The 15013-nt window shown below is 47.8% G+C and overlaps 1 protein-coding gene across 1 annotated transcript in view; it reads left to right on the forward strand.

Annotated features, from left to right (window-relative positions):
- ARMC9 (armadillo repeat containing 9) overlaps nucleotides 1-15013 on the forward strand; it is a 154642-nt gene that overhangs the window by 26872 nt on the left and 112757 nt on the right. The window contains exons 8-9 of the mRNA XM_068968936.1: nucleotides 2666-2823; nucleotides 5134-5232. Coding sequence (XP_068825037.1) covers nucleotides 2666-2823; nucleotides 5134-5232 — 257 coding nt within the window. The remainder of the gene's footprint in view (nucleotides 1-2665; nucleotides 2824-5133; nucleotides 5233-15013) is intronic.

The following is a 15013-nucleotide window of genomic DNA, read 5'->3' on the forward strand; positions in this document are numbered from 1 at the left end:
TTCTGGATGTATGAAAAAGCTTAAATAATACTTAGTGGGGAAAGAAGGTAGTGAGTCTCAATATTGTATTAGGAGAATGATAAATGATTTCCAGGGATATTCTCCAGAGATTCAAATACTGGATATAAATTTGTTTCAGATGACTTTTTAAAGTTATCTTCCAATACTGAAACTTGATGAGTATTAAATAATAATGATAATTCATTATGTGATATTTGGGGTTTTAATAGTTAAAGTATTTTACTTCTGCACATCAACAATTGTGGAACATGAAGGTTTTTTAAATACAGTGGAATGTGGGTTATCATCGTAGCTGTTAAGATACAAATTAAGAGGAATAGATAATTTTGGGCAGTGTTTCTCAAACATGCAGTTGTATGTCAGAGCCATTTGAGGAGTTTGTTAACAGTGTAGGTACTTAGCCCCTACCCAGTATCCACAAGATCAGTCTCTGAAGTTGAAGCTTGATCATTTTTATTTTTGGATGATTCTGATGTATTTCAGAGTTTACATACCACTGCTTTAGGACATAACCTTTCTGCCATTTTTTCAAGTGATCTACTTATATAGAAATACATTTAGAAAATCTTTGACCCTTTTCCATGAAAGGAAATAATAATAATAGCTGCCATGTATGGCCCACCAGGTGACTGCAGCCACAAAATTAAAAGACACTAGCTCCTTGGAAAGATAGCTATGACATATCTAGATGTATTAAAATGCAGAGACATCACTTTGCCAACAAAGGTCCATAAAGTCAAAGCTTTGGTTTTTCCAGTAGTCATATATGGATGTGGAAGTTGGACCATAAAGAAAGCTGAGTGCCAAAGAAGTGATGCTTTCTAACTGAGGTGCTGGAGAAGACTCTTGAGAGTCCCTTGGACTGCGAGGAGATCAAACCAATCCTAAAGGAAATCCTAAAGATCAATCCTAAAAGAAATCAACCCTGAACATTCATTGGAAGGACTGGTGCTGAAGGTGAAGCTCCAGTACTTGGCTACCTGATGCAAAGAACTGACTCACTGGAAAAGACCCTGGTGCTGGTAAAGATTGAGGTCTAGAGGAGAAGGGGATGACAGAGGATGAGATGGCTGGATGGTATCATCGACTCAGTGGACATGAGTTTGAGCAAACTGTGGGAGATGGGAAGGACAGGGAAGCCTGGTGTGAGGCAGTGCATGGAGTCGCAGAGAGTCTGACACGACTGAGCACCTAAGCATAGCACAGCATAGTCGATTTACAGTATTATATTAGTTTCAAGTATATATACAACATAGTGATTCAATATTTTTATAGGTTATATTCCTTAAAGTTATTATAAAATAATGCCTGTATTTGGTCTTTATAATTTTAAAGTCTCTCTGTATGCATGAAATGTGTTCTAAAATGAAGACTTTACATATTAGACAGCACCTGGATTGGGACACAGTGAGTTAACATGGGTGTGGGGGCAGCAACAGGTCCTTCCATCAAAAGTGTGACCTTCCAGGCAAGGGAGAACGTAGGACAGAGGGAAGGAGGGTGGACACCGATGAAGAGTCCAGCTGTGCCCAGGGTGGCTTGGCCATCTTGTTCCGCTGTGAGGGATGGGGCAGGGTGGTGGTGGGCTTCCAGGAAGAAAACCCTAGGCTACTGCTCTAAGACCCGGTAGGGTGGCTTATGCTTTCTCAAACTGGCAGAGTGAACACCTGGCATCTTACCTAACTGTGGATTTGAATTTTCTCAGCACCCGTCACGCAGCCCTAACTTTTACTTAAAAGGAAGAACTTATCCCTCATACAGACTCACAGGGCACAAACAGAGAAAAAGACTCGGTTTTGGTTCAGCCATTTTGTGAATTGATGATAGAAAGAAACATTGAGTTCATTTCTCATATATGTAGAGAGAGGAACTGAAGTTGTATGGGATTCAGCCAAGGAAATAGATTTTGTTAGGAAAGTCAGTGATGAGCAGTTGAACTATCACGGCAAAACATTAAAAAAAAAAAATCAAGGACTTCCCTGGCGTCCAGTGGTTAAGATCTTGTGGTTCCAATGCAAGGGGCGTAAGTTCGATCTCTGGTCAGGGAACACAAAGATCCCACCTGCCAGGCAGTGCGGCCAAAAAGAAGAAATTAAAAGATTGGTGATTACAAAGCACTTTGTATGTAAATATGGCATAAACAGAAGTGTTAAATACACAGTGCTAAGTTCATTGTTATAGTAAAATATTCTCACAGGAGGTATGGCATTCACTTGAGAAGAATATAATTATTTTTTATTTTGTAGGGTTTTTAAAAAATCTTCTTAAATTTTGTTTTTGTTTCTTTAAAAAATTATGTATTTATTTATGGCTGTGCTGAGTGTGCCTTGCTGCATGGGCTGTTCTCTAGTTACAGCAAGCAGGGGCTACTCTCTAGTCGCAACGTAGTAGCCTCCCTGGTTGAGGATCACAGGCCCTAGAGCACTCAGGCTTCAGTGGCTGCAGCGTGGACGCTCGGTAGCTGTGGCCCATGGGCCGAGTTGCTCCGTGGCACGTGGGATCTTCTCGGATCAGGGATAGAACCCGTGTCTCCTGCATTGACAGACGGATTCTTTGCCATTGAGCCACCAGGGAAGCCCCTTGTAGACTTCTTCTTTTTAAACATCGCTTTTTTGTTTTGTTTCACTGTAAATTGTCTTCCTAGACATGTTGCAGCAGCTCCACCAGCAGCTGGTAGAAGCTGAGCGGAGGTCCATGACGTACCTGAAACGGTACAACAGGATCCAGGCCGACTACCACAACCTCATCGGAGTCACGGCAGAGCTGGTGGATTCTCTGGAGGCCACAGTCAGTGGCAAGATGGTAAGGAGGTCCCCCATTGTCCACGTGTCTTCTTGAGATAAAGATGAGTCATGGGCACGGATGATTCCTCACCACCCCCAGCCAGTGATACTTGCCCCCCAACTTTACAAAGCCGGGTGCAGCTGTTTATCACGCTGCTGCAGTATTTCACCCATTTTTCCTGACACATTACCTACTGCGTCTTTATTTCTCTAGCCTGTTCTTAGTGTTAGCAAAGAATAAATGGGCAGCAGAAAAAAAATTATGTTGTGGCATAAAAACGGGGGGAGATATTCTTTTGGTATATAGGAGACCTATGGGTTTTCATATACTGATTTTGTATCCAGTAACCTTTCTGAACTCCATTAATCTGAGAGATTCTTTTGATCAATCCTCCTTTATTCTAGATTGGCAGTCATATCACTTTCAAATAGTGATTTTTTTTCCCCTTGTATATCCTAACTTTCTTTTTTCCCCCACTTAACTGATTAGCTAAGACTCTAGGAGTTGAATGAGTTCATGGGCATGTTTGTCTTATTTACGACTTTAGTGGGAGTGACTTGAGTGTTTTACTCAATAAAAAGATAGAAAGCTTAATAAAATCACATTCTGGAAATAAAATTTTTTTTTTGGAAGTAATTGTGGGTTCACGTGTGATTTTAAGGCATAGGGCAGAGAGTCCTTGTATCCTCTTCCCAGTTTCCACCAGTTGTAATAGTTTGCAAAACGATAGTGCAGTGTCTCAGCCAAGATACTGGCGCTGATACAATTTATTGCTTTATCCTGATTTCCCCAGTTTTACTTGTACTCCTGTGTGTGTCTATATGTGTATGTTTTAAGCTTTATACAACTTTATCACCAATGTAGATTTATGTATTAAACTTGCTTTAGCACCTTAAAAATGTGATTACAAAATGAAATGTATTCTAGAAGTTTTCGAAAATATAGAACTATGCAAAAATAAGATTAAAATCACCTGCCATTATCTCACTTAGTAATAAAACTTGTTAACATTCCAGACTTTTTTTTTTTCCCCCAAAACTTGGATACATGTGTTTTACAGAAATGGGCTCAGTTCACACAGTCTTCTAGTTTGCTTTTCTCCTAAATACCGAATCACGCATTCTTGAAGTCATTAAATATCCTCCTACGATGCTCACCTCTTGTGGCTGTGTTTTCTATCAGGTTATTTAGCGTGTTGGGTCTCTATTGTTGGACATTAGCATTGTTTCCAGGTTTTTACTCTCATAAGGGCTCATTTAAGTAAACACTTGAAAGGAATCAGTTATGCAGTTCCCTGGGATTACCCCAGAACTCTAGGCCAGAGCAACAACTGTGGATTGCTTCTTGCTATAATAGCTTGTGAAAGTTGCTTAGTCATGTCTGACTCTTTGCCACCCCGTGGACTGCACAGTCCCTGGAATTCTCCAGGCCAGAATACTGGAGTGGGTAGCCTTTCCCTTCTCCAGGGGATCTTCCCAACCCAGGGATCAAACCCAGGTCTCCCGCATTGCAGGTGGATTCTTTTAAGTATGTTTTAATACCCTACACCGAAATGTCTTTGCCCAGATGAAAACACAGCTCATAAACGTTCACAGAACTGCTGAAGGTTGCATGGTGTGGCTGGAATAGCCGAAGCTAGGGGGTGGGGAGTGGCATGCGCTGCAAGATGAGGCGGGGGAGGTGCACTGGGGACAGTCACAGAGAGATTTGTAGACTGTGCTTAGAAACTTGTGTTTCACCCTGCAGTTAGTGAGGAGCATTTGAAATGTGTATCTTGAAAATTGTTCGGGTTTTTTAGTTCTGAAAATAACACGTACCGACTTTTCTTTAGTACAGAGAAGTACCAGAAACAAAACAAAGATGGCTTATATAATCACTGTTAACAAAAAAAAGAAGAAAAGGAGGCATGTACATTGAAAATTCAAATAGTACAGAAATAAAAGAAAACATGTGTTTTCCTTTTCCCGTCTCTCCTATTAGACAATAACTGCCATCGTTGTGGTGTGGCTGCCACGGCCAGGGTTGATGTGATGCCAGGCGTGGCCCGCTGATCACAGGTGGGACCTGAGCTCTTACTGCTGGAGTGTGGGAGCAGAGGCCAGAAAGAAAAGTTTATTTTGCAGGACAGCGGGAGTATGTTAAGTGCAATTACATGACTTAAAGTATGGTATCCCGTGGTCACACCTGGAGAGTGTTAGTTTTCTCATCAGGCTCAACTCACTGGAGCTCTGATGTTAAAGCAAAATCTTACCTCCGCGGCTGTGGAGAGTCAGCGCCCACACCGGCCAGGGCAACACTCACCAGCAATCCCTTCTCTGTCCTCTGCAGATCACTCCCGAGTACCTGCAGAGCGTCTGTGTCCGCCTCTTCAGCAACCAGATGCGGCAGAGCCTGGCGCGCAGCGTGGACTTCACAAGGCCCGGCACGGTGAGGCTTGCAGATTTCACCCTGTGCGTTAGTCGCTCCGTCATGTCCAACTCTTTGTGACCCCATGGACTGTAGCCCACCAGGCTCCTCTGTCCATAGGATTCTCCAGGCAAGGATACTGGAGTGGGTTGCCATAGATTTCACCGTACCATAACTTTAAAAAATGAGAGAGCAGGAGAAAATACATTCGGGAGTCTGCATTTCAGCAGGCTTTGGAGATCTGTACTTTCCCAGAAGGAAAAGAAAGCTGTTTTGGGACAGTGAGCAGCTGGAAGGCAGCCTCCTAGTCAGGGAGACAGGCTGATCTCTTCCAGGTGGGGCCGCTCTGTGGGCCCCAGGGCCGGTAACAGCAGCAGGTCAGGAGGAAACCAAGGCAACCTCATCCTCTTTTACAGGCAACTTCCAGGTCTCAGGCAGGGCCTTTCTTTTTCTCTTAGAGTCATTGCAAACTTACAGAAAAGTTGCAAAAATAGCCCAAAGGACACTTGTATACCCTTTACCCATATTCCCCAACTGCTGGCATTTAACTCGTTTGTTCACTTCCTCTACACACACACGCACACACACGCAATATGTTTTCTGAACCATTTGAGGATAAATTACATATATTATGTCCTTTTCTCCTAAATACTTAAGTGCAGTGTGCATTCATTAATAGGAATGTTCTCTTATGTAACTATGATTATCAGTTTCAGTACATTTAATATTGATGCAGTATTTTACCTCATTACCTACTGTGCATTTTCCAGTTTTGTCAGCTGAGCCATTAACACCCTTTGCAGCGTCTCCCCACCCCCACCCCATAGTGTGGGGTCAGGTGTTACGTTGACTTGTCCCGACTCTTTAGCCTCCTTTCGTCGTGAAGGTCCTCTCAGTCCTTCTTTCTTTGACTTTCATGACATTGATGTTTTAGAAGAAGATAGTCCTTCCCCTCCTTTAATAAGAGAATATTTCTCCTTTTGTGGTTGATGTTTCCTTGCAGTTAGATTCAGGTTTGCATTACAGGCCAAAATACTCCATAGGCGATGTGTCCTTCCTAGGAGAGCTCATCTGCAGGCTCGGGGAGTTGGTTTGGTTCTTAACCAAGGGGCAGACAGAGTACACCAGCGTCTCCCAAGGGAGTTTTCAGTTCACGGACTCCTGTCTCTGGAGATACCAACCTGTCGCCTGGTCCAGAGGCCGAATGGGTGGAGCTGGGCAGTTAGGAGGGAAGTGGCACCCCCAAAAGTCAGAGCCCCATCACCTGAGGGTCAGACCCCCCCCAGGGTCAGAGCCCCCCCCCCCAAGGGTCAGAGCCCCCACCAGGGTCAGAGCCCCTCCCCAAGAGTCAGAGCCCCCCCCCCACAAGGGTCAGAGCCCCCCCCGACAAGGATCAGAGCCCCCACCAGGGTCAGAGCCCCTCCCCAAGAGTCAGAGCCCCCCCCTCCCCACAAGGGTCAGAGCCCCCCACTGAGAGTCAGAGACCTCCTTCCCCACAAGGGTCAGAGCCTCTCCCCGAGAGTCAGAGCCCCCCCTCCCCACAAGGGTCAGAGCCCCATCACCTGAGGGTCATAGCCCCCCCAGGGTCAGAGCCCCTTCCTGAGAGTCTGAGCCCCCCCTCCTCACCCACAAGAGTCAGAGCCCCATCACCTGAGGGTCAGAGCCCCCCCCCGCCACAAGGGTCAGAGCCCCATCACCTGAGGGTCAGAGCCCCCCCCCTGCCACGAGGGTCAGAGCCCACCCCCAGGGTCAGAGCCCACCTCCAGGGTCAGAGCCCACCTCACGAGGGTCAGAGCCCAACCCTGAGGGTCAGAGTCCCCGCCAAGGTCAGAGCCGCTCCCCGAGAGTCAGAACCCCCCCTCCCCGCAAGGGTCAGAGCCCCATCACCTGAGGGTCAGAGCCCCCCCACGAGGGTCAGAGCCCAACCCTGAGGGTCAGAGCCCCCGCCAAGGGTCAGAGCCGTTCCCTGAGAGTCAGAGCCCCCCCTCCCTGCAAGGGTCAGAGCCCCATCACCTGAGGGTCAGAGCCCCCCCAACGAGGGTCAGAGCCCACCTCCGAGGGTCAGAGCCCAACCCTGAGAGTCAGAGCCCCCGCTAAGGTCAGAGCCCCTCCCCACCCACAAGAGTCAGAGCCCCATCACCTGAGGGTCAGAGCCCCCCCTCCCTACAAGGGTCAGAGCCCCATCACCTGAGGGTCAGAGCCTCTCCCCAAGGGTCAGAGCCCCCGCTACGAGGGTCATAGCCCCCCCTACAAGGGTCAGAGGCCCTCTCTGAGTGCCAGAGCCCCCCACCGATGGTCAGAGCCCCTCCCCGCCAAGAGTTAGAGCCTCTCCCCGAAAGGGTCAGAGCCACCCCCTGAGAGTCAGAGCTCCCCCAGGGTCAGATTCCCTACCCGCCAGGTTCAGAGCCGCCCCTCGGAGTCAGAGCCTTCCACCCCAGGTTCAGAGTCCCTCCCCAAAGGTCAGAGCACCCCACCCCCCCCACCCCCCACCCCCACCCCCCCCCCCCCCCCCCCGCCTCCCGCCGCCAGATTCAGAGACCCCCTCCAGGGTCAGAGCCCCTCCCCCTGAGATCAGAGCCCTCCTCGCTCTGTCTGTGGGTCAGAGCCCCGGTTTTTACTGAAGTGTTTGAACATTAACACTAGGATCTTCTCTTCATAAACAGAGGCCTTTTTTAGTTTTAAAATAATCTACCTCATTCTTAAAGAGATTTGAAGCAACTTCTTATTATGAGAAAATACACATATGAGAAATGAAAAAATATAGAAAATAAAGATAAAGAAATCTTGGTTAGAATTCATAGACACTGAAAGTAGACTGGTGGTTGCTGGAGGGTAGGGGAAATGGGGAGACTTTGGTCAAGGGGCACAGACATCCAGTTTCAAGATGCTCGTGCTCTGGGGATGTGAGTGACAGCGCGATGGCTATGGCTAACAATACTCGATTGTGAACTCGACGGTTTCTAAAGGAATAGATCTTAAATGTTCCTACTAGAAAAAAAAGGTGAGGTGACAGCTGTGTATTGTGGTAATCACGTCACAGTACACACCTTTATCAAGTTATCACACTGTACACCTTGAACTCACACAATGGTACATGTCAGATATATCTCAGTGATGCTGGAGAGAAAAGAGAAATTATGGTTCAAGGGAAACGAGGGTGAGAAAAATAAAAGTAAGCCAGGTTGAGGCTGGTATTAAAAATGCACCTGGGGAAGGAGGCCTGGAATTGGTGCCAGCTTTCCAGTAGCCAGTGCAGAACGCAGTCACGTGATTTATTTATAAAGGAAGAGACAGTGATATTCATCCTGCATCTAAGACAGCATTTGTGCTACATGTGCAGCCTCCGAAGCACAGCAGTGAAATGAACGCCCATGAGCCCATCACACGTGCCCACAACAGACCATCTCAGTGCCACCAGCGTCCCCTGGTGCCCCTTAGACTGTGAACTTTTCCCAACTCAGTGTATTGCAGTTTAAAAGCAAGTCATTAAGGACATTATTTTTGAAGACTGGCAGGCCAAAAAAACTGCATGGGAGATGCTATGGCTCAGACCTGAGGAGAGTTCCTCTCGTGGATTTTGGTAGAAAGGATGTGGTACCGTCCTTGTGAGCCAGGGTCCTTGACCGTGTCCTTGAGGTGCACGTGGAAGGACTGGCCAGCCGCTGCTGTGTCGGCTGCGCCACACGTGGATGGTGAAGGATAGGAGCTGTGGCGTCTGTGCTTTAGGATATGGCTGCAATGACGTCTGTGTACAGAAATCTTAAAGTGAGTCGGCCATTTTTTAAAAAATGTCAGTTAAGTACACACAGACATCTGAGTTTCAAACAAGTAACTTCCTCGTGGGCCCTCTAGGATGGAGGGGCCTCAAGCCACCTCCCTGAGGACTGGCTGAGTTGAGTTTTTATGTCCTGTATATGCTTGGCTGTAAGTCATCAGCCTTGGGATGACTTTAAGGATCAGAGTGTGTTTGCCAAAAACAGTGGCCTTCTAGGGACTTCCTTGGTGGTCCAGTGGCTAAACCCCATGCTCCCAATGCAGGAGGCGTAGGTTCCATCAATCCCATCAGGTAACTAGTCACAGATCCCACATGCTACAACTAAGGTAAATTTTTAACCATAAATTGAAAGAGACCCCACATGCCTGAGGCAGGGCACAAAACAAACAAAAAACTGATGTCATATTTAAGAGGAGCAGTATAAAAGGGAATGGGGCACAACATTTAGGACATTTCATCCCACTAGAGGTCACCTTCATTTGCCAAGAGACTGGTCCTGCCTGCCATCCTCCCGTGTTGCAGTGACACTAAGGTACAGGGTCTAAGCCTCAGAATTCACAGGAGGGAGGGTGAACTCTGTTTATCCTAACTCATGACCATTTTTTTTCCCTACTGAGTCATTGACTTACCAGGCAATAAAACCTGCAAACAGCCTTTTATTGTTCCTAGTATATTTTTCTTACAAGATGATAAAAAAAAAAGTAGATGAGGGGTCATTACAGGATATTGTTGTTGATTGGGCATGCCTAACGTCAATGTGTGGTATCAGATTTATAACATATGGAGAGGAAATTAGGATACAATTTAGATGGGCCGTCCGGTGACTGAGCTGATAGGATCTAGGGTTCCGAAGGAGTACGTGCGTGTAAGTGTTAGTCACTCAGTCGTGTCCAACTCTTAGAAATCCTGTGGACTGTAGCCCGCCAGGCTTCTCTGTCCATGAAATTCTCCAGGCAAGAATACTGGAGTGGGTTGTCACTCCCTTCTCCAGGGGATCTTCCCGACCCAGGAATTACACCCAGGTCTCCTCATGGCAGGCAGATTCTTGACCATCTGAGCCTCCAGGAGGGAAGCCCTTCGGAAGGAGATGCTTTTTTAATTCTTTTAAGGGGAATATATTCTACCCTAAGAGCTTCCCCAGTGGTTCAGCAGTCAAGAACCCGCCTGCTATGCAGGAGACACGACAGCGGCCATGGGCTCAGTCTCTGGGTCAGGAAGATCCCCTGGAGAAGGAAATGGCAACCCGCTCCAGTATTCTTGCCTGGAGAATCCCGTGGACAGAGGAGCCTGGCGGACTGCAGTCCATGGGATCACAAAGAGCTGGACACTACTGAGCAACTAAACAACAACGTTCTACTCTTAAGTCCAAACAGAATGTCATCAATTTCAAGATAAATAGGTGAGCACAGACCAGCCTTCTTTCTAGCCTGGTCCTTGATCAACTTCTCTTCGGGCTTATTCACTGTATTCAAGGAGAAGCCCAGCCAGGATCCATCATAAAACAGCTGTATCTTCTACAAAATGTAGTACTTTGTTCTGGTTTTTAAATCTGACTGCTAAGAATCTGGCCCTCTGCAAACTCATTCACTGTTGAAAGTTCCGAAGGGTTCAGTAAATCGCACCGTTCTTCCCCTGGAGTTCCGAACCACTTGAAAAATACAATAGAATGAAGGAAAATGGAACTGAAGATATTGCTGCTGATTCTGAGAAAGCTTACATTGGAGAATGTAGGGGGGGCGGGTATGGTAGGCAAGTGGGTTACCTACTTTTCAGCCCTGGAATTAAAGAAACATTCTCACTCAGTCATGGACAGAGAAGGCCAATCACTCCCTCCAACCCCCTCCACCCACACAACCTCACTGCCCAGAGGAAGGGGGCACAGGGTAGTGCAAATCCAGCCAGTCACCCCCTCTGGGGAGTGTGTGTGAAGATTACCCTGGCGGAGGGCCCCATGGGGAAACCAGAGGTGTGTTCCTACCCTACCTCGTTCCCACCAGGTAACTGTCCCAGAGTCTGCTGCTTTATCAGAGTTGTCTGTTGCTGTGTGGTGCTCAATCGTGTCTGACTCTTTGCAACCCCATGAACTGTAGCCCACCAGACTCCTCTGTCCATGGGATTCTTCAGGCAAGAATATTGGAGTGGGTTGCCATTTCCTCCTCCAGGGGATCTTCTCGACTCAGGGTTTGAACCCGCATCTCTTACATCTCCTGCATTGGCAGGCGGGTTCTTTACCACCGTACCACCTGAGAAGCATTATCAGAGTTGGCTGACAGATCTGGATGCTCCTAGGATTAATGACGGGTTAAAATCTTGAGATGAGAACTCTCCCATGTAGCCTCTTCCAGTTGGGCTGCTTGTCACCACCCCAACCCCAGGCTTATCATGCCGTGGCTCCTACCAAGTCAGGCTCCAAACCCTGGGCCATGATTTACTGGGATATGAGATGAATCTGGGGCTTCCCAGGTGGTGCTAGTGGCGAAGAACCCGGCCGCCAGTGCAGGAGATGCAAGTTCAATGCCTGGGTCGGGAAGATCCCCTGGAGGAGGGCATAGCAACCCACTCCAGTATTCTTGCCTGGAGAATCCCCATGGACAGAGGAGCCTGGCAGGCTACAGTCCATGGGATGGCAGAGTCGGACACAACTGAAACGACTTAGCACACACATAGGCATGAGATGAATCTGATTTCATATTATCAAGCCTCTAGGGATAAATAGTAAAAGGAGAAGCTTCTTCTAAGAGCACAAGAAGGAGAGTTTTTTGTCTTCTAAGATTATTCATTTCAGGTCAGGTCAGTCACTCAGTTGTGTCCGACTCTTTGCGACCCCATGAATTGCAGCACACCAGGCCTCTCTGTCCATCACCAACTCCCGGAGTTCACTCAAACTCATGTCCATCGAGCCGGTGATGGCATCCAGCCACCTCATCCTCTGTTGTCCCCTTCTTCTCCTGCCCCCAATCCCTCCCGGCATCAGTCTTTTCCAATGAGTCAACTCTTCGCATCAGGTGGCCAAAGTATTGGAACATCCAGGACTGATCTCCTTTAGGATGGACTGGTTGGACCTCCTTGCAGTCCAAGGGACTCTCAAGAGTCTTCTCCAACACCACAGTTCAAAAGCATCAATTTTTCAGTGCTCATCTTTCTTCACAGTCCAACTCTCACATCCATACATGACCACTGGAAAAACCATAGCCTTGACTAGACAAACCTTTGTTGGCAAAATAATGTCTCTGCTTTTCAATATGCTACTTGGTTGGTCATAACTTTCCTTTCAAGGAGTAATTTCATGGCTGCAGTCACCATCTGCAGTGATTTTGGAGCCCAAGAAAATAAAGTCTGCCACTGTTTCCACTGTTTCCCCATCCATTTCCCATGAAGTGATGGGACCAGATGCCATGATCTTCGTTTTCTGAATGTTGAGCTTTAAGCCAACTTTTGCACTCCTCTTTCACTTTCATCAAGAGGCTTTTTAGTTTCTCTTCACTTTCTGCCATAAGGGTGGTGTCATCTGCATATCTAAGGTTGTTGATATTTCTCCCAGCAATCTTGATTCCAGCTTGTGCTTCTTCCAGCCCAGCATTTCTCATGATGTACTCTGCATAGAAGTTAAATAAGCAGGGTGACAATATACAGCCTTGACGTACTCCTTTTCCTATTTGGAACCAGTCTGTTGTTCCATGTCCAGTACAGGAACTACACAAATATGTGTCAGCTGGAAAATGTATAACAGTTTAGCAGGAAATGGAGTGAAGCACAAATCCCTTCCCTCCCTCACACCCACCCCATCCCGCTTCCTCCACAGGTGACACTGTTTTATATGCATCCTCCAAACCTTTAAAAACTATATATAACTGAGATTTTATTAGATACATCGTTCTGCAGCTGTCTCTTTTAACTTAATGGTACATTTTCAAGAGTCTTTCATGTCCTTTTAGCATACTTATATCCTCCTTTTCTTTTAGAAAATTTGACAACAATATGGTTCATTTAAGCATTCCTCTGGTAGACATTGTCAGTTTTTTGCCATTTCTAACGGTGCAACATCTGTCTTTGTTTGCTGCAAACAGCATTTAAAAGTGCTGTGGAATACCTTTCTCCCCTTAGCCCCCTGTTTGCAGTGGGTAAGCATGAATGCAGAGACACTCTCAAGGTGGACACCTGAGCACAGCCCCCTGGGTGAGTCCCAAAGCCCACCCAGTGGCACCTCTGGGTTTGAGATTCTTCAGATGGGGAAGTTTCCGTTTAAATCCATCCTTATTGGAGAAAATGGCTTATTTAGAAATTAACCCTCCCTTTCTCGCATAACTCCCAGTAGACCCCACTGGAAGTATAAGAACTTCCCTGGTGGTCCAGTAGCTAAGATTCTGCACTCCCAATGCAGGGGGCCTGGGTCCAACCCATGGTCAGGGAACTAGGTCTCACACACCACAAGTAAGAGTTCCCTTGCCGCAACTAAGAGTTTGCATGCTTCATCTGAGACCCAGTGCAGCCAAATAAATAAATTTTTTAAAAAATGAAAGAAATGTAAATTATAATACTTCCAGATCTGATAGCATTAAATATACTAAAAGCTCAGGACATGTGACTCTTTGGAGCCATCTGCTTCCAAAATCAGCCATCTTTGTTAGCAGTAACAACCTGCAGAGGGCTGGGGTGGTGGCCGTGACAGTGACCCTTTAGGGATGGGGCCTTGTGCAGTTGTTCAGGAAGCCTTGCTGTGATGCTGTTCCACGAAGGAGAGCACTTCCTGAAGCTTCCAGTAGGGGGAGCTGTGGCTCCCCTGCCCTGCCTCCTGGCTTTGTCCCTCTTTCTGTCCTGATTAAAGCAACATTTTCTGCCTGGTCTCAGTCTCAAAGCCCTTAGATCTCTGATGGCTCCTTCTCACGGGAGCTGGAGTGACCTTTTTGGTTGTGGGTTTTGTTTTTTTTTTTTTGGCCACAAATGGGATCTAGTTCCCTGACCAGGGATTGAATCTGTGCCCCCGGCATAAGACACCACGGAGTCTTAACCACTGGACTGGGCCAGGAAAGCTCCTGGCTGTGTCCTATTTATTCAGCCCACAGGTTTCAGGAAGGATTTAGGTATGTTCAGGAACCTGACCTTGTCACTCTACCTCGCGTAATACCTGTCACTGCTTGCAGTCCAAAGTGCTCCGCGTAGAGTCCTCAGGCCTCCGTGACGTGATGCCTGTCCATCTATCCAGGCCTGACTCTGGTCACAGAAACCCCGAGGAGCCCCAGCATGCCCACCCCGACCCCAGGCGCTCAGGCTATAGGGTGGAGGGACAGGGCCAAGGGCAGTGCCCTCAGTGCCCTGGGGAGCCAGAGAGAACCCTGCCCGAGAGGCTCCTGGAAAACTCACTGGCACATTCAGACACTCGGGTACACCCACGCCACACACACGCTTAGCTCTCTTTCCACATGTCATTCGCCCCATGCTCCATGGCAACGCTCCCCTCTTGCAGCCACACCCCTGCCTTCTCGAGCTGTGCACCTCCTGTTAGAGGGTTGGCCATAGCAGCCACTCTTCCCCAGGTGGTGGGGATGCCCCCTGGTCTCCGGTTCCCGTGGCCTCTCTGCCCGCTGGCCAATACACAGTCCCTTAAGTGTCCCTCTGTGGTTATTTAACGTCTCCTGGTGATAGTGCCCCGTGAGGTCTCTTGACAAGGGTCCTGCCTTTGTCTGCACCGCACAGGCGGCCCCTGCATCAGCATTAGTCCTGTGTGAGCGGGGTCTGGAAAGCAAGGCTGGTCCTCCGTGGGCCAGCCTGGTCCGAGGAGGTTTCGGGCCCCAAACAGGGCCTTCCAGTCCCTGGTGCCCTTGTGGCTCTTTCTTCCTGACCCTCCCCTGACTGCATCCTCTGGAACAGCAGTTTCCAAGATGTGTGCCCAGAAGCCAGCCCCACAGGATGGCCCTGTCCCCAGACAAAGCGCTGATGTCGCGAGTTTGAGACACACTGTGTCCTGAGGTTCATAGCCTCACACCGGCATCTGGAGAAGGCCCACAGTGAGGGACCGCTTACCCCGTC

The sequence above is a fragment of the Capricornis sumatraensis genome, chromosome 3 (assembly GCF_032405125.1).
Source record: "Capricornis sumatraensis isolate serow.1 chromosome 3, serow.2, whole genome shotgun sequence".
Taxonomy (NCBI): Eukaryota; Metazoa; Chordata; class Mammalia; order Artiodactyla; family Bovidae; genus Capricornis; species Capricornis sumatraensis.